Below are 24,602 nucleotides of genomic sequence, written 5' to 3' on the forward strand. Positions count from 1 at the left end.
TTGGGAATAATTGTGTAAAGGCTTTACAGAAGTCTTAAACTGGTTGTTTCCTACTGAAAGTTAATTATCCTGCTCCTTACTCGAAGTCTCCGGGGGGAACTGCAAACATAGCCTTGTTTCTTTCTCGCTGCCAGGAGGAAGGGGGAGGCCGGGGCTGGGGGCGAGCCAGCAGGTGGGCGCCTGGGCACGGCCCCATCCCGGTCCCGGTCCCGCAGGCGCAGCCTCCCCAGCTCTGCATTCACCTCCATGGCTCCGTGATGCGAACAAGGATGAGATCACTTCCACATGCAATTCCACATCCTTTTATGACCCCTTTCAACAGTGTTTTCCTCCTCCTTTTGAATACGTAGCACGGTCTTTGTTGCTGAAGTGTTTTTTATTATGATCTGTCCAAAATGCTTTATCATTAATTTTTTATAGCGCTTAAAAGTCTAAGGGCATTTCATTGTTGTGGTTGGGGGCTGTTTGCTCTTCTATTTTTACATCCTAAGAGCATGTTTCGGTTTGAAAATTATTTTGAAGAAGGTGTTTAAAATATCACGTTTATTTTAGCTTGCAATTTGTCACATTACAGACCGGGTAGTAGTTTTTATTACCAGCACTGTATTCATGCTGACTTGAAATGACCCTGTCACATGCGAAAACAAATCAGATTGTTGCTGTTAATGAGCTTTTCAATTTACTATTCAGTGGATCAGATAAGTGGATTTAAGAGGTAATGATCCTGCTTAGCACTCAAGCTTGGCTGTCAGATCCTAGTAGTTGTGGGAAATCCCCAGGGACAAAAGCGTTGACACAGTTCTTGATGGGATAATGGGAATCAAAGCTAATGGATGATAAAAGGAGTAGTAAGAGTTACAAGGATAATTGTGGATTAAAGCACTGCTCTTTGTCAACACTGACTGCTGGTTTAGTATTTATTTGTTAAACTCAGCCGTGGCTTAGAGCCCCGTTTGCCAACAGAGAGAGTGCTCCCGTCGCACTCGCCCAGCTGCTTTCCCTCCTCCTTCCCCTTTTCCTTCCCCATCTCCTTCCCCTTCCCGAGGAAGGGAATTCGGAGATGTCGCTAAAATTGCAGCTGCTCCATTTCAGCAGTGTGCTGTTTAGCGGTGCTTTTTTTTTTCTTAGATTGGAATATACGAATTTTATACTTGAATATGTTATTGTAGCTGCAGTTTACTGCAAATCATAGCTTTGCATTTACAGTGTGAATATGATATTTTGCAAGGTTTGAAAAACAGTATGTTCCTTTTTTCATATTTTGATTGTCCTTTCGCTGCTGACTTCTGTCACAGAACACTGCATTCATGCAATTACAAAAGGTGGTATTTTACCTTACAAGTTAAGTAAATTATCCTTGATGTTGATGCAATTTCTGGTTACAGCTGCAAGTTGATTTGCTCATGCCTTCATTATGCTCCAATTTAAAACTGCATTTTTGGGAACATGAAAATACAATTATTTTTTTTTGTTGTTGACTTCTGCAGCGGTAGAATACTGCTGGTTTGCTTTTTAACCAAAGTTGTAGCATTGCATCAGTAGCAGAACAGAAGTTGGTACAAGCAAATTTAGATACAGTAACATAGGTATTAAGTTATCTTATGTTCATTGGTATTTGTGTAGAATATATAATGCCAGCGAACAAAATTGACAGCTAGATGGCACCAGGCTTTCACTGCTGGGGAACTGAGGCTGCCTGTGCTGGGCTCGGTGCTGCGCTTCAGACCATGGTGATACTTGACTCGATCATGTAATGCGGAAGAATTACATGTAACCCATAATACTTGTTTTAGTATCACTAAAGGTTGAAATGACCGAAATGAAATGTACCGACCTGCATTTAGCCTAGTCGTAAGCAAATAGCAGTGCTACTTGAGCTCAGGCTCGAGTGAGTTGCAGAGCATTGAGAAGTTTTGCAGTGCTCATTTCCCTTTTATTTCTCAAGTTGATTTAATCCAAATAAACATTTTTATCCGAACTAAATGTTTGGCTACTAAAACTACTAAAAAACTGTATGAAGATTACACTGTAAGTAAAAAATTACACTTGTTGTGTGCTGTGTGTTTGCTGCTGCATCATAACAGCAGTGAGACCTGGTAGGTGGGGTGCTGGAAAACTTGGCTGGTAATTTCTCATGGATCTGAAGCAGAGGGAAAAAGTACACAACTAGAAGTTACTTGGCTGCCCCAGGAAGGGAGAACACAAAACTGAATGCCTGAGGAGTACCTGATTCTCTAGTTTGTGACTGGTAGTGCAGCAACATGAAAGTGGAAGCTAAGGGACAGTGCTGAATCGTATCCCACTGAGGACAGGGACCAACAAAAGAATGTTTTCTCCGTCCCTTTGCAACGTTGGTAATAAAACACTTTTTTGAAAAGAGGCGTGTTTGTTCTGTGAACCATAAAGTGAGTTTAATGTGAAAATTTTCTCTCTCTTTTGTGGGAAGAAATGTTTGCAAGGGCACTTAAAAGCTGATTGGCTCCAAAATTCACAAAACACATCATACAGTGTGTAAATGATCTCTTACAAATGCTTTAGCTAGATTGGAACAGCAGGCATGTGTGCCTGTACTTTTCTCCTGCAAAAATAGGGAAAGGTTTTAGAATAAATTAAACTGCTGGTTCTTGTAAATGTCTATAATATGTTACTGTTGAAATGTTTATTTCCAGGTGTATGCCCGAATGTCAGAAGTCTTAGGAATAACAGATGACAACCATGTTCTAGAAACGTTTATGACAAAAATGTGAGTTTATCCTTGGGTTCTATTCTATATGTATTTTGTTTTGTCTTTAATGTTTACTTTAAATCCGTGTTTTATTTTATGTTGTTAAGTTTGCCTTCTGCTAGAATAATGTCTTCTGTAAATTTTAAATATTTCAAGTAAGGAATAACTATTTTTAAAAACACCCTTATCTTATTTTCTGAAAGTACCGCAGGCCTCTAAATAAACACTTAGATAGGTACTCCAGAGTGCCTGCATCACTTCTAGAAATGGCTTATGGGAGGATAAAGCTGAAATTTCGTAGATGCTTGTTCAGGGACAGTCCTGGAATGAGCAGTTCCCTCCATTCCCCGCTTCTCATTCCTGCACCCTCAGATGCCAGTAGATTACCTGTAAAGCTTCAGCATGATTCACAGCAGAGAGCTGACCAAGTTAAGCTAATCTTTCTTTGTTTTGGGGAGGTTTGTTTGATTTGCTTTTTGGCAAGCTCTGGCGAACTTTGCTCTTAGAAGTATGGATTCACATGGAAAGATTTTAAGGACTCATACTGAAGGATACAAGGGGCATTATTGTCAGCCGTTCTCATCTCAGAGATAAGATGGTGCGTTTTTCTGGCAGACAAATATTGCAGTACTTCTGAAGAATAAACCTAGAGAATTGCTCTTTTTCTTGTGCTTCTATTGCAGTCCATAGGTCCAACAAAACTTCTAGGATTTTCTCTTTTATTACTTATGTCCTTAGTGGGACCTGAGAATTTCTCCAGACTCAGAAGTTCCATCTAAATAATTTTTTTTCTCAATTCAAAACAAAATGGTCTCTCCAAACAATTATGAATATCCACTAAATATATGGGAAGTTCCAGGAGACAATGAGTTGTGTGTGTGCCAGGAGAAAGAGAAACGAGTACTTTAGGTCTTCATTCTACGGTGAGGAAAACATTGCATCCTGTCATTAACTTCATGTCCCCTCAATCTGACCTATATAACCATTAAATATTTTCTGTGGACTTAGACCTACTAGGGAAGCATCTCTTCTGGCATTGCCAGGTTAGCCATGACCTGTTTGGACAGTATTAAACATGAACTTGTCTTTTGCTGCCATGACTACCAACCTTGAGAAACAGAAGCAATTAAGACAAGGTCATTTGCTAACGTGGTTTAACTTCTATATGGAAAACAAGGCATAAATGTTTTGCTTCCTCTAAACCAGAAGCTGAGTGTTGCATCCTGCCCTAGGATAACAATAGTACCCATCAAACCTTGATATTTATGCAGAACATGCTTTGTAGACAGGTAAATGAGTGTGATGAAAGGAAAAATATTGATAGATATTTACTGCAGAGTTTCTGGAAGCATTTCATGACATAGAATTAGCTAGGCTTCACTTTGTTGTTTTCAAAATACAGTAAAACTTGAGCAAATGAGGAAAAGGAGAGAAGAGGACTTTTGTATGGAGACCAGATGAATCAGTTTGTTCCCTTTTTCTACTCATTCATACCATTGCAAGGAAATCCATGTTGCACTTGCTAATTGAGGAAATAGCAGTATATCATTTAACAAGTGTGATAAGTACATGTACTACCTGTGTTTAGCTTAGATGTGGCTCGTTTTGCACAAGCACTGTAAATCAAGAGAAGATAGTGTTTTAATGTTACATGGAGGTTTTTACAAGGAAAACCAGGTAAATAAAAAGCAGAACTCAGTGCTGCTTTTGAGATTACACATTCTGTGTTAGTATTTTCTCTTATTCTGTGGCTTACTATATTTTTTTCAAAACATGCAGTTTATGAATTGTTCATTGATCAGATTGAAGATCATTTTCATTTTGCAGAATGAATGTTACAGCTTGAATTGGACAATTCAGTCAGTATCTTTAAGAGCTGGCTGTGAAGCTGTTGTCCAAACACACTCATGTTTGTGCTAATTAATAAACTAGCTTCTTCCCAGTGATAGCATGTCTGTTGGAAAATCTGGGTGTGAAACCCAAACATACTGATGCATAATCCGACAAGCAGAGTCTGATGGGGCAATCCAGTCTGGCAGCATTTTTGATGATTTGTTACTGACACTAATCTTAACACATTTGAAGAGCAGTGGACAGGATACGCGAGTGATTAAATCATTCACCTTTTTCTCTTAAAATACACTTTTAATAAAACATTAAGATGTTAACTCACCCTCATTGAATTCTGTCATTAACAGAAAACAATTCGAAATGCTTCTTGCTGTAGCTACTTGTAGCTGCAGTAGCCACTGATCAGTTTATGGTTTAAAGGTTGCATTAAATAGGTATTCTCCAAAGTACAGAAATATTTTGAGATATATCAATATAATAGCTGTCCTTTAGATCTTTTGACAGTAGTTTAAAGTGCTGCTGTCACATCAGGTCCTAGACTTCTTATTACACTTCCATTGGAAGCTAATGAATGTACCTTTTACTGAGTTCATCTTAAATTGTTTCTGGAGGGGTGAAGTTTTATGTAGGCAGATTATCTGTTAATGGCTGTATTTTCATCATAGTCTTAGCAGAAATTTATTGAGTACCTCTTTTAACATCACTGCCCTTGCTTGCTTTGACCATCATCTGAAAACGGTATACATGTGACGGGGGAAAAACCAGCTGAAAAAATACCTAGCCTCAAACCAAATTTTTCTAATATGCAAGGCACCTTGAGCCTTCTTAGCCATGTTCAGCAACTCTGTAGCAAGAGCAGAGCAGGTTCAAGGAGGGTTAATCTGGGAGGAGGAAGGTGCGGGTGAAGACAGGTAAAGGGGAACCAAGGGCTTTTGAAGGAGGCAGCAGGGCTGCAGGGGATGATGAGATTCTGGAGGGCTATGACCTAAGGTCCCAGTCTGGCTCCTTAAACTTTCTCTTGCCTAGCCTGTTCACCCGGGGTACTGGTTTTCAAAGCCACATGCTGTTCTTCTGTCTGTCTCCAGCTCTATCCTTTTTACTCCTGCTTCCTCCCAGAACAGCCGTGTCACATATTCCTCTTGGCCTGCTGGGAAGTGGCTTCAGGCCAGGACTCTTGGCAAGGAGTGAGGCACTGTACCCAGAAACGACAGCAGTTCTTTTCTTCTGTGGGTCATCTTTTTGAGCAGTAGCTACCCACCTGTCTTGATCCTTCCCTGTATAGGTAAGAGGCGAGGAGACATTTAGACTGGGGTAGTTTTAGTTCCATCTGCTCCTTGAGTCTCTCCTGGGCATCTGGTCCTAATTGTCTTTTATTTATTTTGGCAGCAAGCACCTTTCCTTTCCTTCACAAACTCTTTGTAAGCCTTTTAGGGTTCCTTTCAGTTATTATCAAATATATGTGGAAGTGATTTTCATGAGGTAGATTAACAGAATGTTCACCCAAATGCTTAGTATTTTTGGTATAACATGATAAAATAACTGAAACATGAATGAAAGATGTGCATCCAACACTGCTGTTGGATTTTTTGTTTAACTGCTGTTATGATTTCACTGTGGTGGATACACACACACATACATACAAGTAGTGAGATTTTTCCATGTAGCTTGTAAATTCTAGTATAAGCATAAAAAGTCTGAATCTGCATATTTTTCTGAACACTCAGAACTTACACGACTCCATGAATCACAGCAAACTAAAACTTGGCACTTTTATTCATAACAGTATGTGTATTATTTTTAACTATTCACCTTTGTCCAGCTCTAATGAAAAGTATATATCCAATCACTGTCATTGAGCCACAGAGAGCTTTTATTGTAAATGATGATAATGTACAAGAAATAATTAAAACATGACTGTACCGAGCCTTCTTCCCAACAAATTGCTGTCTTAATTATTACTGAAACACAATTATCACGCAAGGAAGATATTTTCAAAGTTCTTTTAGGGGATTTGGATGATTGTTTCTCCTACTTTTTAATGTCAGTTTGGTAGCAGACACCTTAAGCATCTTTGAAAGTTTAGTTTAAATTGTGTGATTCTTTTTGTCTTTTTGATTTCTATAACACAAGTATATCTGTATTATTGAGACAAAGGCTGTTCCTAAATTTACATGATTCAGGATTTCTAATTTGCTCTAATTCTGCTCTAATTGTTCGTTTGTTTTTGTTTTTATTATTTAAAAACAAATCTCAAAATGTGCTGGTTTACAGCAATTATCATCTCTTCCGGCTGGGTAGCAACATATCTTTGACAAGATACGTATCTTTGACCATCCATGTGGCCAGATGGATTTTCTCTGGTCCCTATTCTTTGCTGACTTCACGCTTTTATTTAAAAAAGGAAAAAAAAATCTTTTTGCTTTTTTATCTTTTATCCCTGATTCTCTGTTTTCTTCCAAAATTTTATTTTTAAAATTGTGTTGTACATTTTTCAGTTCTGTCTTCTAAGCTGGGCATCCCATTCCTGTGCTCCACCAGCATTATTTCCAGTCCTCAACTTCCATAAGAGCTATTACAGTAAGGACAGGGCAGGAAATTAAGGACAGTAAAATGGGTTAGAAAACAAAAATGTCACAAAACGGATTTAAGGGGCTGGAAGTGGATGTTGGTGCCTTTTTTTTTTTTTTTCAACTATCATAATGACTTGGAATGTGCAAAGAATTTTGATTCTTCTGTGGATGGATGAAACTTTTCCCAGAGAATTGTAAATTGGCATATACAATCACTATTTGCCTTCCCATTCTTCTCTATTTTAGATTTTAAAACAGAAAACCTCTAAAGTTGTACTTTTAAGTCACAAGGGCAGGGGTGATTGGTGCACTGATAGAACTGCACTTGTAAGCAGTGATGGTGACAGGGGAGGTCTCAGAGCAAACTGGAGGGTTCTAAGGGGAGAAAATGGGAAGTTTCACCTTCTTTGCTGTAGCTTTTAGAAGCTAGGCTTTTATTCTAGTTTACCTTTTACAAAAAGATAAACTAAAAGCAAGTATTTGAAAGTATACTGGATTCTTAATGGTGTTTCATTTAATATTTTTTAAATTCTCATAGCTTTATTCATTTTTTTGCACCTAGTTCAGTATTTTAATGCTGTGTAGTTATCAAAATTGCAAATATTTTGCCACTTTTTATTACCACTTTTCTTGTATTTGCCTTTAAAATGTGTTCGGTGCTGCTTATAACCATAGACATTTCTGTTAATTTGGATTGGTGTAGCTTTTGATGAAATTCTGACTTTCTGTGACTCATTTGAAACTTCATGATTGGTTGCTCTGACTCAGTTTGATTTAGTTCATATTTTAAGTCAATAAGCCACTTGAGAGAGGAGACAAGGACACCAGCACTTGGATTTAAGAGCTGTCTTGCCAAGATTTCTGTGAGAGCTGTAAATTTTTTCTTCTCTTTCATTCCTTGGTTTCTCTTCCTTTAATGGTGGAAAATCACTTTTTGTATTCTGAGATTCCTCTATGGATCTTTACAAATTTTCTCAGATACTTAAACTCTTTCACAGATGTTTCTGAAAGTACTACATTTTATGTGCCTTTCATATAGTCTGCTATTGATAAGGCAAAAACAGAAATGGGAACTGCTAAGATTATAATGGAATTTTTTCAGCCTCTCTTCTTGAGTACTTCTCTAGCTTTTATATTATTACTCTATCTTTCAACATCCAAACACAGACGTGAGAAGATAGACAATTTAAAAAAAAAAAAAAGTCATGAAATGTTGAAGAGCCTTCCTCATATAGTTTTAATTTTATCTTCAAGCTGTTGCTGTGACTTCTTGTTTTTCTTTAAACGTCTTACATTTAGCTACTGAAGGACAAGGGGTTTGCTCTTTTGCAAAGTAGCCTTTTTATGATTTTGATATTGATGTCACATCTGGATAGTCCAAATTCATTTTTATTGCATTGTATGGTATATACTTGTTAAGGATTTAGTGCAACTATAAACATCTCCAGAACTCCCCATAGTAGGGATAAACTATGAATTATGGACTTGCTAGAATGGGCTATTTCTTTAAGGCAATTTGAACCTCTGTAGCTCTTCATAGAGATTTTGTTAAGTAAATCAATGTTTGTTTGCAAATATATATTGAAGAATACTGCTTTAGTAATTGCATTGTTATTTGCCTTTTCCTGAGCAAATAATACTGAACAGTCAGATGCCCTAACCTGCATTCTTGAGTTTATAACTTCCTGAAAAAGAAGTCTAGTGTATGCGGTATAGTGCATTCCTTAGCCTGTGTATATGTAAAAGATGGCAATAATCAGCGCTGATTTTAAGGCACTGAACATCTCATCTTGAGGTCCTCCATTCCCAAAATTTAAATCCTGCTGCTTCACTGTGTAAATAGCTGGTGCTGATTATGCCTCTTAGATCATCAACTTTCATCAATAGGTCTGACAGCTTAAAGTCAGAATTGTTACACTTATTCTGTGGACAAGGAAACAGAGGCATACAAATGTAAATTTACTTACATGTATTCTTCATCACCTGGGAGTTTGAGATAGACCCCAGGAATTTGTTGCCTTGATCAGGAATAGGTTTTCTGTTTCTCCAGATGAATCCAGTATCAGAAACTGTGCTCGCATTCTCTCTTACACAGCATTCTCTCTCCATCTGAAGGAAGGGGATATTCAGCTTCCCTATGGCTTTCTGATAAGGTGGGAGTGAATGTTCCCAGAAGAGCAGGGCTCAGTACTTGCCTTCAAAAAAGGCAGCGAGGAGCAAGCAACCTGTTCTAGGCCAGGCAGCCTGAATGGGATTCTCAGAGGAGTACTAGAAAAAGTTTTACTTTTAAAAAAAGTTTTACTGGTAGTTGGTCTATAATTGTGATCAGTGCGTTTCGGCTACTTTTTTGTGTTAATTTTTTTTTTGGACTTTGTGGCAGGAATGTACAACCAAAACATGAAATATCAAACATTTGGGCTTCGGTAAGATTCTTGACGCTGACCTGCGTGACATTCCCTTAAGAAAGCTAGCAGATGCCCGACTACAGGATCAGTGACTTAACTTACTGTTGTAACCGCTTCTCACTTGAGAAAAATGCCATTCCTCCAGTTCACAGGCTTCAATTTACCTCTTTCATTTGAAGGCTCCTGACACCCTTTCACCTCCTAACTAAGCCTAGTAGCTGAACAAACAGCAGATGCCATCCCAGGTCACTTAGGTGTCTTTGTGCTGCCCTGCACACAGTATAGAAGAAGCTGTAGAAGCTCTTAGCTATAGGTGTCAAGTCTCACAGTTAACCTGTTGGAAGGTAGTAGAGCAAGTCATTGTCACCAAAAATGGGAAGATGTTGTACATGGTTGGTGGTCCCCAGGGACTGGTAACATGTCTAGTGTTACCCTATATCATAATTTGTGTTGGCTCATTAATAAGAGAATACTCTTCCAAAATGCCAATGTCTGAGAGGGGTTGCAATTAGGGAAATGAAGTATCCCCTAAGTATCTTCACTGTTAGTTAAGTGCTTGGTATTGGAAAGAGGGAAGAGGTAAATAGGGATTGGTACAAGAACCGTAACGCAGAATTTCACCGGGAGTTGGGTGCAGCAGATCCAGCTCATTGGATCTGTCCCTCTAGTTTTTCTGTACCCTATTTTTCCTATGCTGAAGGGGAATTATAGCAATTTGGTTTTATCTCATGGAGAACTAGGCTGATAGATACTGCCGAAGTTAAGTGGCCAGATTTTATGTAGAAAAATTAGATAAATATAAGTCAGGGTAAGCTTCTTTTAATTATTACATATAATAAAGGAATATTGTTTTTTACTTTTTTTTTTTTTAATTAGGATATTTGTTACAGGATTGTAAGATGTTTGAATCACTTGTTCAGGATAAAAACATTGGGCATACTTTTATAACATTTTCTATCTTATAAATGGAAAATCCTAAGACTTATCACAGGAATATATTCATAGTATAGTGCTCTACTAGTTTGAGCTTTTGTATGGCAATTCTCAGAAAGAGAAAATTGTGTTTAAAAAAATCACTTTTTTTTTTTTTTATTCTAGTGTTACAAATCTTAAATACCGGGGAAGATGTGAGTCTGTGATTTTAAGAACTCTTCAGTTTCTAAATGACCTTTCAGTTGGATATCCTTTTTGTTGTATATGACACAATTTGCAAATAATAAGGTAAAATTTAATGAGATTTTTGTTGTTGTTTTATGTGCCACATTTTAAAACCAATTAGGATGTTATTGTTTATTTGTTTTGCTTTATCTTTTCCTCTGCATGGTTACTGGTTTTTCAAAAGCAGGGTTATTTTCACGTACTTCTTAGCAGCAAATGAAAAATATAACTAGTTGCTTACAGTTATCTATCCCATTCAGAATCATCTTGAAGTCAATACTGGTGATGAGTTCAACAGTATTGAGAACAGGGTTGATTCTGTAAGCAGCTGGGAACAGGATTTGTTCTACTTTAAGGATGAGTTAACTAAGAAAAGAAGCACGAGTCAGATTTTAAACGCAAGCCTCTTCATATGTTTTATTTTTGCCTGACTGGAAGTTCCTCACTCTGTCAGAGTCATCATTAGCACTGAAGAAAGCCACAATTTTGTATAAGGATGTTTGTCTGGGTTCTAGTATGTGAAATTTTTTCCCAAGTCATTGATGCTGACTTGCTATTTGTTGCAAATTTTTTGTAACTTGTTCTAATATTCACTTGTGTCTCCTTAGTTGGAGAAGAATACAATATGTGGCCTTCCAGTACCTAAAGGGGGCCTACAGAAAAGATGGGGATGGACCCGTTGTAAGGGTGTGTAGTGATAGGACAAGGGATAATGGCTTTAAGCAAAAGGAGGGTAGGTTTAGATTAGACAGAAGGAGGAAATTATTTACACTGAGGGTGGTGAGGCCCCAGCACAGGCTGCCCAGAGAAGCTGTGGATGCCCCATCCCTGGAGGTGCTCAAGGCCAGGTTGGATGGGGCCCTGGGCAACCTGATCTAGTGGGAGGTGTCACTGCCCATGGTGGGGGGGGGGGGGGGTAGAACTGGGGGATCTTTTCTAGACAGGAGTACAGACTGGGAGAAGAGCACACTGAGAGCAGCCCTGCGGAGAGAGATTTGGGGGTTCTGGTGGACAAAAAGCTTGACACAAGCCAGCAGTGTGCGTCTGCAGCCCAGCAGGCCAGCTGCATCCTGGGCTGCATCACGGAGAGGTGGGCAGCAGGGGAGGGAGGGGATTGTCCCCCCTCTGCTCTGCCCTCTTGAGGCCCCACCTGCATCCAGGTCTGGGGCTGTCAGCACAAGAAGGACATGGACCTGTTCGTGCAAGTCCAGAGGAGGGCCACAGAGATGCTCAGAGGGCTCAAGCACCTCTCCTGTGAAGAAAGGCTGAGAGAGCTGGAGATGTTCAGCCTAGAGAAGTCTCCGGGAGACCCCATTGTGGCTTTTCAGTACTTAAAGAAGTCTTATAAAAAGGATAGAGAGGGACTCTTTACTCAGGTTGATCATGATAGGACAAGGGGAATTGGTCTTAAACTAAAACCATTCTATGATTCTAAAAGATGATAGATTTAGACTACACATTACGAAGGAATTCTTCACTGTAAAGGGTAGAGATGCACTGGCACAGGTTGCCCAGAGAAGCTGTGGCTGCCCCATTCTTGGAGGTGTTCAAGGGCGGGTTGAATGGGGCTTTGAGCAACCAAGTATGGTGGGTGGCATCCCTAGAATGACAGGGGGGTTGTAACTAGATGATCTTTAAGCTCCTTTCCAACCCAAGCCATTCTGTGATTCTAAAAATGATCATTCTTCATTCTTTGAATTTTCAGTGAATTGAGCAAGAAGATTTTTTTTTAAAAGTGGTAGTTATTTTTGCTGTGACAAAATATGTATAGGTATACAACAGATAATAAACCACCAGAGCTCATGAAAACACTCAATAGTGAAATCCTTTGCTGTTTTAAAATAAAAACAACTTTTCAGTAGTTTTCTAGAGAAGATTAATTGTTAGACAAGCAGAGGGGTAGGCAGGTGGAATATGACGACTGGAATCATTTTATTTCTCCATAGAATTCTAATCATATAAGAAGAATTTTAATATATTTCCTTGGGTTGAAAGATGATTGTAGCTTTCTACATTCTGTAAGTGAATTTTGTTCAGTGAAAATCAAACAATGTGTACGTTGACATACCATTAAACAGATAACTCGAGATATTCTTAAATATGCATGTTTATGTTCTCATGGCATCACAGAAATAGGACTGGAAAGGACTTGAAAATGAAACTTCACTAAAATTTTTTACAAAAACAGAAGGGAATTTACTTCATTAATAAGATTTATGAAGAGACTAATGAGTTCTCTCTTCTATTATGGGATATACTTACAGCTTCAGTAGGGTTCAAAACATAAAAGTAACCAAGAAATTTAACATGGTGCCCCTAACTTACAATGCTTGCTTATTTATTCATACATGTGTACATGCTGAAATAATCAGCCTGATGTTATTGTTAAAGCCAACAAGCATCTAGCATTTCGTATTGTATTATGGACGCTTTCTAAGGCATTTATTCACATTCTAGCTCTCAAGAATGGGGGTCAGTATAAAGTACTGACGTAAATAATACTTTTTCCAAGGCTGAAATGTCTTGATAGTTTTAGTTTTCAAATTACTCAAATTATATTTGCAGTAAATGAGTTTCTGCGCATGAAATAGCCATAATAATATCAGGACCTAGAAAGGATGAAAAAATAGATGTTTAATAACCCAAGCTCTCCTGAAGAATAAAATTGTGATGAAATTGTATTTTTCTTTGCAGAAACTTGCTAACTGTTGCAAGAGCAGTTTCAGACCCCTATGCATAGTCAGGATGTAAAGCAGCACTGCCTTCATAAATATACGTTTTAAACCTCATTGGAAATGTTTAAAGACTAGTAAAAAGTGAGATTAACTGAAAACATAAATACCAAAAATGTATTCAATTATTTTTCAATGGAAATACTTCAAATTCTGAGAACAGCAGCTTTTCTGCTTAGATGGGTGGGGTTGTACAAAGGCAGCTTTAATGCTGGTTCACTTCACTGTGATGTTGTATTAGTTAAGTTTAAAATTGTGTTCCATGGCAAACCATAAAAGATTTCAAAAGTATTAGACACCCACTTTTGTGCTGGAATTTAATATGCAACTTTTTATTGGAAAATAATCGTCCTTGTCTGGCAAAATCCACCATGCAATATTTCTGTTAGTAGGCATAATGCAATAAAGACAGGGAGGGCTATTTATCACTACAAATTTTGAGGATTTCAGGATTCTTTTTATTATTTTAATATATTTCTTTGGTATTAAATCAGAAAAATGATAAATTACACCTGTCGAGGCTGTTTTTCCTTTTTCCCAGAAAATGATGTACAACCCAATTTCACTGGTCATTTTGGCTTTTAAAGATATGTATTTTTTTCCTATAAAAAACTCTACCAATAGTTTTTTTTTTAATAATAATACTGAAGTACTTTTTATTTCAAACATATGAAGTAGTTTATAACTACTTCCTGGCATTGCAAACTTTGGCCTTTTCACATTATATTAGTTTTTTTTTTTAAGGTATTAGGTATATATTGCTTTGAAAGAAACAGAGTATTGTTAAGATGCTGGATCCAGTGGATCAATTTTCAGTATTTGATATAGATTAAATTGTGGCTAGCCTGAAAGGTTAAAATAATAATTTATTTAATTTCAGTACTTGTCCTGTAAGTCAATCAGCTTCTAGACAGTCTTCAAAATTGGTATTTTTTTGTGTGTGTGTGTTTAATACCCTTTTTTTTTTTTCTAAAGGATAATCTAGAATTAAAAGCAAATAATAATCCCAGTAGCTGTACTGTATAGAAGAGGAGGAAAAAAATGAAAAAAACATAGGGCATTATTAACAACAAAGGCAACAAATGATTGGAGCTGGTGTCATGGTTTACATTACTTTCACAATTATTCCAGGTTTGCATATTTCGAAATATATTAGCCCAATTTGATTTCAAAGCTCAGTTATTTGAATTATAAATCATTATGTCCCTCCTAGCTGATCAGTCCTGAAATATCTTTGAATTCATTTACATAATGGAATATGTTACTCATTCCTTTATGTCTTTGAAGCCATAGTGCTCCCTCATGCATGTTTAGTTCTTTCTAATAATTAACTTTTTCACTGTATATTTTTGTATCAAAATAACTACAGTTTCATTGTTACTTTGTATAATAACTTGAGTTAAAATATTTATGGTCTCTCAAAAATTCTTTATCTGTGTCTTTGTTAGTCTTCCAGTGTTATGAAAGACTCTCTCTTGATGGAGAAAAAAGAATGTAGCTTTGCGGTATAAAAACAGGCAATGATATGTAAAATGCTGTAAGTTGACAAAAGAATCATCCTAAAACTAGATTAGGAGATTTTTCTAGTAGCAGCTATAAAACCTATTGGTATGTTTTTACCTATTAAAAAAAAAAATCCATTTGAAATGAAAAAGGAAATTGTTTGTTCCTATAAAAGTAATCCAACACAACACTTGCACCAATTATTTGCAAGGATGACAGAGTGAAGTACTTGGAGAGGGAGAAAAAATAACAACCAGTGATAATAAGAGTTACAGGTATTTGTAAAATCTTCTACATCTGTACAGGAGCATATGCACTTCTGTAACGTTATGCAATCACATACTGATTATTTCCTAAAGAACTTCATCAATGCCAGTGATAAACTGTGTTCAGCAAACAAATAAGTCCTATTTTTATAATACTTGTCATAGAATGTACAAGCCCATAAGTCTCTTCTTTCATTTCATGCCTTCATTGCCTGTGGATGTTGTTGTTTTTTGAACATTTCTATGGCATTTCTAAAAAAGTATATTAGTATACTTGGATATGTCAATGCAGAACTGAGACACTGGAATTTAACTGACTTGCTGAAAGTCATAGAGCAATTTTACTTCAAATGAAGGAGAAGCAGGAGTAAGAAAAACCAGGCCATTGCTTGGCCCATGTCCACTCCTCACTTGCAGACATGCCTGGTGGCAGCAGTCACCTGCTGAACAAGAGCTCACAGAGGAGTTGTCATGGTGCTTACTGGAGTGGCTGATATTATCTCCTTCCCCCAAGCCCAAGTTCATTTGAGCTGGGGAATTAGCATGTCTTCATGCAGTTAAAGATGCTTGTAATTTGCACCTAGGAAAGGATTCAACTTGCGAAACAAGTCTTGAGCTTTTGACCGTTAAGGCCTTCTCTAACTTAATTTTTACAAGTTTAGCTTTTGATTTAATACAGAATAGGTTACTTTTATGTTACTTAGTGTACATCTCCCTGGGAGCCGTTGTGTACGAGCAGGTGCTGTCAGACTGAGGGTTACCGGGACAGGACGGGGCCAGGCAGCTGCTGTGAAGTTGGGAGCTCTGCTAGTGTGGCGCTGGGGCCTAGCCCCGGACCGCGGTGCTCACTTGTCATCTGCCCCGTCACTGCCTTCCATTTGGCCAGTCTGTGGAAGGGAGGAATTCAGTTAATGCCCAGCAGTGGTCAGTTAGGTTGGCTTTAAGTGTACAAGGTTGAAAAATTGGCATTACTGTGGAAGTATCCGTAGATACGTCTGAAATTCCCTGCTGTACCACCTTGTGGTTTTGCTTCTGAATCTTTGTATGCTCCTAAGAAATTTCCATTTGCTTCTTAAACATCTGAAAATTCTTTGGTTTAGTGGTTAACCATAGTTGAATATGTATGAGATACACTTTTATTTGTTGTAACTGAAATAATGACAGGCCTGTAAGATCCCATCCATGATTTTGAGGCCATGACTTCGGTGCTGCTCAGGGCTGCTGCCCATCCCATTGCCAAGGCCAGTCTTCAACACAGGCAGTTGCAGAAACGCTTCTTTTCTACCATGCTGATAACATGGGGCTGTCTGGGGAAAACACACTACCATTTATTATCGGAAACTCTCTGTTTAATTATAAAAGTCATTTAGTTCATTTGTCTCTTTTGTGACTAGAATATATGCCATGAAAAGTAATTGCTTTAATTAATAATAGATTAGGTCTTTAATGTACTAAAGAATATCTTCGTGACATATTTCTAGATGAAATTCAAGATATTTTTTTTTAAAATTTGCATTTGTTGTTGTTTCAGTTAGTTTTTTTTTTTTTTTTTTCTCACTAAAAATTCCTGAAAGTTTGTACAACCTGATAATGTAGTCACAATATTGCAAGGCTGATATTTCCTTAACACCTGCTACTTATAGTCTCCTTAAAAAACTTGTGAAAATAGAGGCTGTGAAGTTCATGCTTCAGAACCACACAGTAAGTTTTCTTACAATGTTAAAAAATGTTAAGTTTGTAGTAAATTTTGTAGAATGCTAAACTTTTCACACACTTGTGTTTCAACAGAGTAAGCACTTCCCTTTCTTGGGCATCAGTGATAATTACAGCCTCAGTGACCTTAGGTGCCGGACAATGTTCTACACCGCTCTCACTCGTCTTCTCATGGTAGATTTAGGTAAGGTCCTCCTCAGACATCCCTGAGATGCCTTGCTGTCTTGTTAAGAGTAAGTAATGCTATGGATTTTTAAGTTTATTTAACTAATTAAAAAGCAGTTTAATTGTACAATAAATATTTATTTATAGTGGTATTTAAATCACTGCCTATTAACTTTAGAGATTTATGACAGTAAGCATTGATAGCCTGTTTGTTGCCTTCTATTAGAGAAATAAGCAAGATAAGTTGATATTTGTGTTTATTTGTTTTTCATATAGAAGCACTTCTTTTATCAGATATGAGGTATTTACAAAATACATGATTAAATAAGTGCTTTGAGATTCTTGGTAATGTCCTGGTTATGCCAGAACTTTCCAGCCTCTAGTAGAAGTATTGTTGGTTTTGTTTTATTTATTTTTTAATTCATTTATTTGTGCAAGTTCCTAATATACTAAAACCTTCAGTTTTGTAAGAACAGTAGCCAAAATTCTGCAGTTCAACCGGTAGTACTTGAGCATGCACTTGGTATTATATCCTGAGACGTTTTGGGGAGATCAGAGCAGTTCGATGCATGTAAAACTCAATGTAATAGCTCAATGTAATAAAGGATTCAGTTGCTTGGAATCCAGACACAACCTTTGGCCAGCAGACTAAAAGGCAGAGCTCCATCTGCATTGCCTACCTCTTTCTTGTCTAGATGGGGGAAGGCTGGGCTTGCTGAAATGAACACTGAAACAAATCATGTGTTAGAGAAGCTGATGATGAAGACTGCAGCATATCACAAATTGCCTCAGTTCTGACAAGAGGCCCAATTCAGGGTCATGGACCTGTGTCAGCTAAGGATCTGCCTTACAGAATGCTTTCATGAGTGTGGACACCTGTTCTTAGAGTGGGCCACTGATAAGGGCTTCCAAAAATAAGGTGGCAAGTCTTTTGTATGCTGATTTCTAATCCTCATGCAAGGACTTGACTAGACAGCATATGGGCAGAAGATGGACACAACGTTGTAAGCCAACAGTAGCTGAGATTCCCATTGATGATAATGGGTTCCTGTAGTGTCTGCCACTGAATGCTTCTGAAAACAGTTGAGTTGGAGATGAGACCAAACTATGTTCATCAGTTTTGGGTTTTGTTGTTTTTTTAAGAATGGCAATTGTGAGCTGGACCTGTGATCACTTGCAGTTAAAAGGCTTTCAATACTGTCTAAGTGTCATATTTACATAAGCAATATGTATATTTTTCTAATGCAAAGTAGGTTACACCTGCAGTTTCAGTAGATTCTTGTGTGGGGGAGAAAAAATAAAGATTTGGTAAAAACAGGATCGCAAGTATTAAAAATTACATATCAGAGTACAGGTTGTGTAAAGATACGCCAGACAAACAAAATGCAAGCTTGTGACTTATGACTGGCTTCAAGCTAATAGATCATTGTGACTCTTCTGGATTGACAACTCTATGAGATCTGAAATGATCAGGAGTATCTGAAGAAAATGTGCATTGCTCTTTTGGCTATTGTCCTTTTTGTTCCTACTGGAATAAGTTTGGATTTGAATTGGTATAAAAAATAAACAAACACATCTATAGAAACAAACAATTGTGAGCGTCATGTTAGGATCCAAATTTAAAAAGTAAAGTATACTGTACTAAAAGTGTACGTATTGTGCTTTCTGTGTGTTAGTGCAAGCATTAAGTGACAGTACTCTTGTGAATCAAAAGATTTTTCAAACTGTGCATAGCAGCATTTTTAGACCAAAAAGCATTGTACCAATTGCATTCTCCGGCTTTTTCAAATTACAAGAAGAACTTTGTATGTAATCTTCTTGAGATGTATCTAAATTATTTACGTGGGAATAATATGAAGATGAATTATCATTAATGGGGCTGTTCTGAGTAATAGTTTAATATAGAATTATTTGGGGGGATGAATGAAGTACAGTAAATTCAGAATATTTACATTTTAAAAAACGTTCTCTTGGAGTAAATAACAAAATCAAACTATAGTAGGATAAATCAGTAGTATATTATTAGTATATTATTCAGTATTATTTAATATTTGCTTCAAAATGCACTTGGGTTTCTGCTGGATAATTTCAGCATTGTATTGATATAATTAGACTTTGATATTTGTGTGCCTCGGTTGTGTTTTTGATAATTTTAGGGGCATTTAGAATTGCACCATTTTGTCCAACTGGTTCTTGGTCCAAGATTTCTAAAGTAAACTGAATATTCTTGTGTGTGAATTACATAGTTACCAAAACTAATAGAAGAACACCAGTAAAAGTTGTGTTTAAATAAAAGTTTTTATAAGGATTAATAATTTTTTATCACTTCTTTCTTTTTCTTCTGCACTACCAAAAGCAGTAGATCTAAACTGTAGAAAATTCCTTCAGGAGCTATTCTGCGTGATTTGTCAGTGTCCTGTACTTACAGGTATATGCAGTCATGCTCAGTGCCAAACCTCTCCAAGTAAAGCAGGTTTAAAACACTATTGCCTTAAGCCACACACAGACCTACTATAATGAACAAGTGATGCAATTTTTTTCCTTCCCAAAGGACATAGCAAGGATATGTATGTGTTGTTTGAATTATAGCAAATGAACAATTTACCATGGAAGGTTTGTTTAGCATAGTTTCTTCCTTTCCTCATTAATACTGTGCTGCTCACGGGATGTGAATGTGGCTCATGCGAGAATGTGGAAGAAATGTTTAGGTAGTAATTGGATATGTAATTAAGAGGCAAAGCAACAGGATATACAATACATAGAGAAATAGAAAATAATATGATCAGTAAATGTTTAACTTCTAGAAGCGTAAGACGAAGCTCTGGTTGAGCAAAAATTAGGAGCACAAACTAATACTGTATTGGAATTGACTGAGGAACTAGAGCTGGCTAAGGAAGGAGGTAGATAGAAAAAGCTTAATGAATGGTCTGAGATTACCATGAACAAGGGGGAGTTCACAAAGGTTCCAGAAATGGCAAATAAAAAGACTGATTTGGGTTGAAAGGAATGGAGATGGCAGAGGAGACAGGCAAAGATGGATGGGATTAGAGTCCAGTTTCCCAAAGTCCACCAAGTCCTATTGCTGCCAGCAGGGGCTTTGAAAGCTGCCACAAAGTGTCTGAGCCTCCCTAGTTCTGCATGTGCAGGGTGCATGGTTGCTTGAACATAGTTTGCTATTTGAAGGTTCTGATACTGTTGTGGACCAATGCAGCACACTTAAGTTATCGGAAGTGTTTCTTTTGCTTTTTAAAAAAATCTGGAAAGCTGGACATGGAAGTCCTATGTGAAAAGGAAGCAGTTTAGGTCACAAAGCTGAGTATTCAGAATTGAGAAAATGCCATAATTGGGTTTGACTATGAAACTTCCATTTCCTCTGCATTGGAAATATATATGTTGTTATGAGACAGCTTTAATTGTAGGATCACAGTTACTTCTCTCAGCAGATATTTGCCTCTTTCAGTTCAGATGTGTCATCCTAGCTTAGTGAGTAACTATTGAGTAGGTTTTTTCTGGGTTGTCACCTGGATTTGTATGTTGGTCAGTATGTTCTGTTTTGAAGACAGAAGTTTTCTTCCTGGCCTCTTCTGGGTGAGTGCTTTGATTTTTGCAGTATCCCTGAGAAATAGGAAGCTGGAATTAAACCCATTTTGCAAATGAGCATATGAAGAAAAGAAATAAATTTGTAAAGCTTATGCCAGGTTTGGCGGTGGTTTGTAGGTTTAGTGGGTGGCATCCCTGCCTGTGGCAGGGGGAATGGATTTATATGATCTTTTAAGATCCCTTCGAACCCAAGCCATTCTATGATTTGTGCAACTAATTTTATGCGTAAAAGACTCAGGTAATTTCAGTTGCAACTTAGCATATGTCTGTTTTATCTATCAGTTGCCCAGAAAATAAGAGTCCAGAATTAATAGTATTGTTGGGAAGCAGAGAATGAAAAAGGTCCTAGTGTTGGTTCAAGGAGTAGTCTGGACCAGTTGTTGTGTTTGACACTAACCATTTATAGATGCCCAGGGCAAAGTACACAACTGTTTCCTCTCTATCTTGATTTCCCCAGGCTTGATTAGCCAATGAAAAGAGAAGGGAGAGAAGCCCTATAGCAAAGAACTCTTTAAAAAACGTAAGTTAGTTCCTACTCTTCATTGCTCTAGAGAGGAATTAGCATGCAAGAGGCAAGCCACCTTCGTTAAGCACCTGAAGATAAGTAGCACAAGTACCACTTCCCATGCAAGTTGTCATTTATAAAAACTTTTTGTTGTTGTTTATGATGAGATGTTCAGCATCATGACAAGGCAAAGAAACAGACCAGTCTTCCTGCTGTCTAGCCAAGACGATCACTTTTTTTTTTTTCCATTCCCACAACATTTTGCTCATTTACTCCAAATTCACACCTCTGAAGCAAATGAGACAATGATGTGATGCAAATAACCCCAGCATAGTCCAGATTTATTTCCATGGCAGGTTCATCCTATACTAAATAGATTGGAAGTAGAGAAAATAGCATGTCATCATAAAACATTGTGATTTAAACATTGTGCTGTGAAGTATACACAGGGAATGGTCTAATTTACTATTGCAACTTAAATCCAACGTTTTCTAACTGTTGAGTCTCATCTGTATTTTGTGAGTGTTTTTCCTAGTGTATTGAGCAAATGCTGTTAGATTAGCAGAGAAAACAGAAATATGAAAAGGATAAAGGTACGAAATGTGGAGACGTGGTAGTCTTAGATACAAGTTGTTTGTGATCAACAGTTTGTCTTTTGTTTATAGCTCAGTAAAAAATGTCAAACCTCAAATTGTTGTTCCTGTATTTCTTCTGAAAATTCTGATGATGTCAGTGAGATTTTTCTATAAAAGCTTAAGAGACTGACCCCTATGAACAATGGTGTGAATATGATCTGATGCTTTTGCTGGTTTTTTGTTTTGTTTTGTTTTGTTTTTCCTGTAGGTGAAGACGAGGATGAATTTGAGAATTTCATGCTGCCTCTCACAGTTTCATTTGAAAGTGTGACTCAGATATTCAACAGTAATTTTGAACAAGAAGAGGCAAAGGTAGGTTTATTTCAATTACAGGGAAATAAGTTATTGGTGTAAAAAAATGATAGTTGGGTGAGCATTTAGCAACAGATTGTCATCTTTCTTTTGTCTGTCTCTGTTGAAATGCATATATGTGTATACTTATATGTATATTAATACCTGTATACATATATGTAATTAAGAATGTAGACGACAGGGATACAAAAACCATGAATGACTATCCTAAAAGAAACCTTGTATAAATATCTGATAAAAACTTTGGGATTTTTCAGTGCTTACAGATCAAGTGACCCCATTTGAGCCCTGTTTATAATCAGAGGGATACATTTTTCTTCAGTGATAGTTTATCTGTTTTGTATGTAACATTTCCCTTTTCCATGTTAGTATCCTGTTTGTGTGTATTAACATATTTATTTGGGGGTATAAGGAGACATGTTGTAACACACTTGATAAAACACTGCTGCTTTAAAGTATTTTTTTTCAAACAAGAATTTATTATATAAATCAAGACTTTATTAAATGGCTGGGCATATATGTATAAATAGGAACTGGTCTTGAAGTATTGCACCCTTAAACTGAACAAAGTGATTAGGATAACTGATAGCTAAATAAGGTTTTTATGTGCCTGTGGGAGCCATATTAGGATTGATTTGACAAGTCAGTTCAGCTGTGGCAACAGTCATAATATCTAACACAACATTATGTTTTATTAGTAAAATCCTTAAGTGTAGCAAGCTGTTTGTGTCAAAACAACAGTATATTTTAGGGAAGAAAAAGATTTGCTAGATGCAAGCTGCGTCATCAGGAATGATAATACTTAAAACACTATTGCATTAAAGAGAGCCCCTTCTACTGTCACTGCATAACTAGTTAACAATGCACACTGGAGTGCTTGCTCTAGCTACACAGGGTAATTTTGAAGACACCCTAACAGTAATTTCTAATTCACCACTGTAATTTTTTTCATGAGATAATGGAAAGTTAAATGTACGTCGCCACTTTAATCTACTTATTTTCATAAGAAAATAAACAAATACGCTAGAAATATTTAATAAATAATTTATATGCAATATATCTCTCACATTACAAGAAGATGCACAATTCACAATAATTACTGGAGTTGAGCTATTATTTTTATAAGTAGTACCAGATATTATTTCAATATTTACCTAATTCTAGTTTCCTCATTTGTTTTTTATGTATTTGATTTTAATCATGTTTCATTTGTTAAATACAGTTAAACTATTTTGGAATCATCTTCTATATTTTAAAGTTTAAAATCCTAAAAATTGAAACAAAGTGGTCATTGGATAGCATTATCCTTCTGTAGGAAACTGCATTTACCTCATGAGGGTTCCGTTTATTAAAATAATTTTGCTGTTGTCCTGTCTGGTTTGCTTGAAACCATCTTAGTAGAGAAATTTTAATGGAGTGCCAGTGATATATTCCTAAACTAGCAAGTTCTTAACGACCCTGGAAAGTGACTGCTTGATTACACTTTAACGGTATTTGCAAATAAAATCACAAGTAATTAAGGGGAAATCTCCAGGCTTTTGAGCAAGTTTGATGCATGATAACTGCCTGATTCAGCTTCATCTAGAGTAATGCTGTGTAGACAAGAGCTACTGAGATCAATAGCAACATAATGATAGTGGCAGAATTAAGTGAGTAACCTGAGAACTGTGTCTTCAAAATGCATGCAGCTGCCACAAGCCAGGGCCACACAGTGCACTCCGTGCTTCCGTCCTAAATGTTCATCAAAAGACGCCCTGCAGGAAAATGGAGTTAGATGCTCTTTATTGCTGATCGTGTCTCTTGCCACATTTATCAGGGAAATTGGATTAGCAGTTGGCAGCTGCAGGTAGACAAGGTTCTGCAGTGATTAAATATGCAGCTTGGCTGCATTTGTTGTGACAGACCTTTAGTAAATTCTACTGTAAGCACCATCTGTCTAATTTGTATAAAGAAAACTTGGTGCTTTAAGCTACTGATAAAGAACTAAATCTGTTGCTTTATCATAAACAAAACTTTTGCTCTAAATTCTCTTAAACATAATTTATTAGGTTAAAGCTATTTTTCTATCATGATGAATAAATAATACATGCAAAAGTGCTTTCAGGTACTTCATTTTGCAAGTACTGAAAACAAAAACAGTTCAGTTCTTCAATAAAATGCTTAGTATTCCAATCCACAGGGAGATGACACTGTTAAAATATCACTATGAAAATGGTCCAGGACTGCCAAATTCATTTAATTTGTGGTTTTTACTAGGACTTTCTAACTGGCTAGGGTTTTTGTTTAATATTTCTGAAATACACCATTGAAAAACAATCACAGCAAGGGAGCTCTTTCTTTTTAAAATACATTTGTAATCATTAAATCTGCATACAAAACATATGTTTAGGCTTCTTTTCCAGTGAGATCAAATATAATTGAAGATGGCTTAAGTAATTACGTACTTTCCTTTTTGCCTTTTT

General features: G+C 36.9%; 1 protein-coding gene across 2 annotated transcripts in view; it reads left to right on the forward strand.

The window, feature by feature from the left end:
* The window catches only part of RANBP17 (RAN binding protein 17), a 162,520-nt gene that overhangs the window by 82,246 nt on the left and 55,672 nt on the right, over positions 1–24,602 (forward strand). Inside the window, exons 15-19 of one of the 2 annotated variants that reach the window (XM_032197067.1) lie at positions 2,670–2,743; positions 10,650–10,730; positions 16,848–16,911; positions 16,999–17,107; positions 22,037–22,140. In XM_032197067.1, coding sequence (XP_032052958.1) covers positions 2,670–2,743; positions 10,650–10,730; positions 16,848–16,911; positions 16,999–17,107; positions 22,037–22,140 — 432 coding nt within the window. The remainder of the gene's footprint in view (positions 1–2,669; positions 2,744–10,649; positions 10,731–16,847; positions 16,912–16,998; positions 17,108–22,036; positions 22,141–24,602) is intronic. The other variant, XM_032197068.1, reaches the window with a different exon arrangement.

Source organism: Aythya fuligula, chromosome 14, assembly GCF_009819795.1.
Source record: "Aythya fuligula isolate bAytFul2 chromosome 14, bAytFul2.pri, whole genome shotgun sequence".
In the NCBI taxonomy this organism is placed as follows: Eukaryota; Metazoa; Chordata; class Aves; order Anseriformes; family Anatidae; genus Aythya; species Aythya fuligula.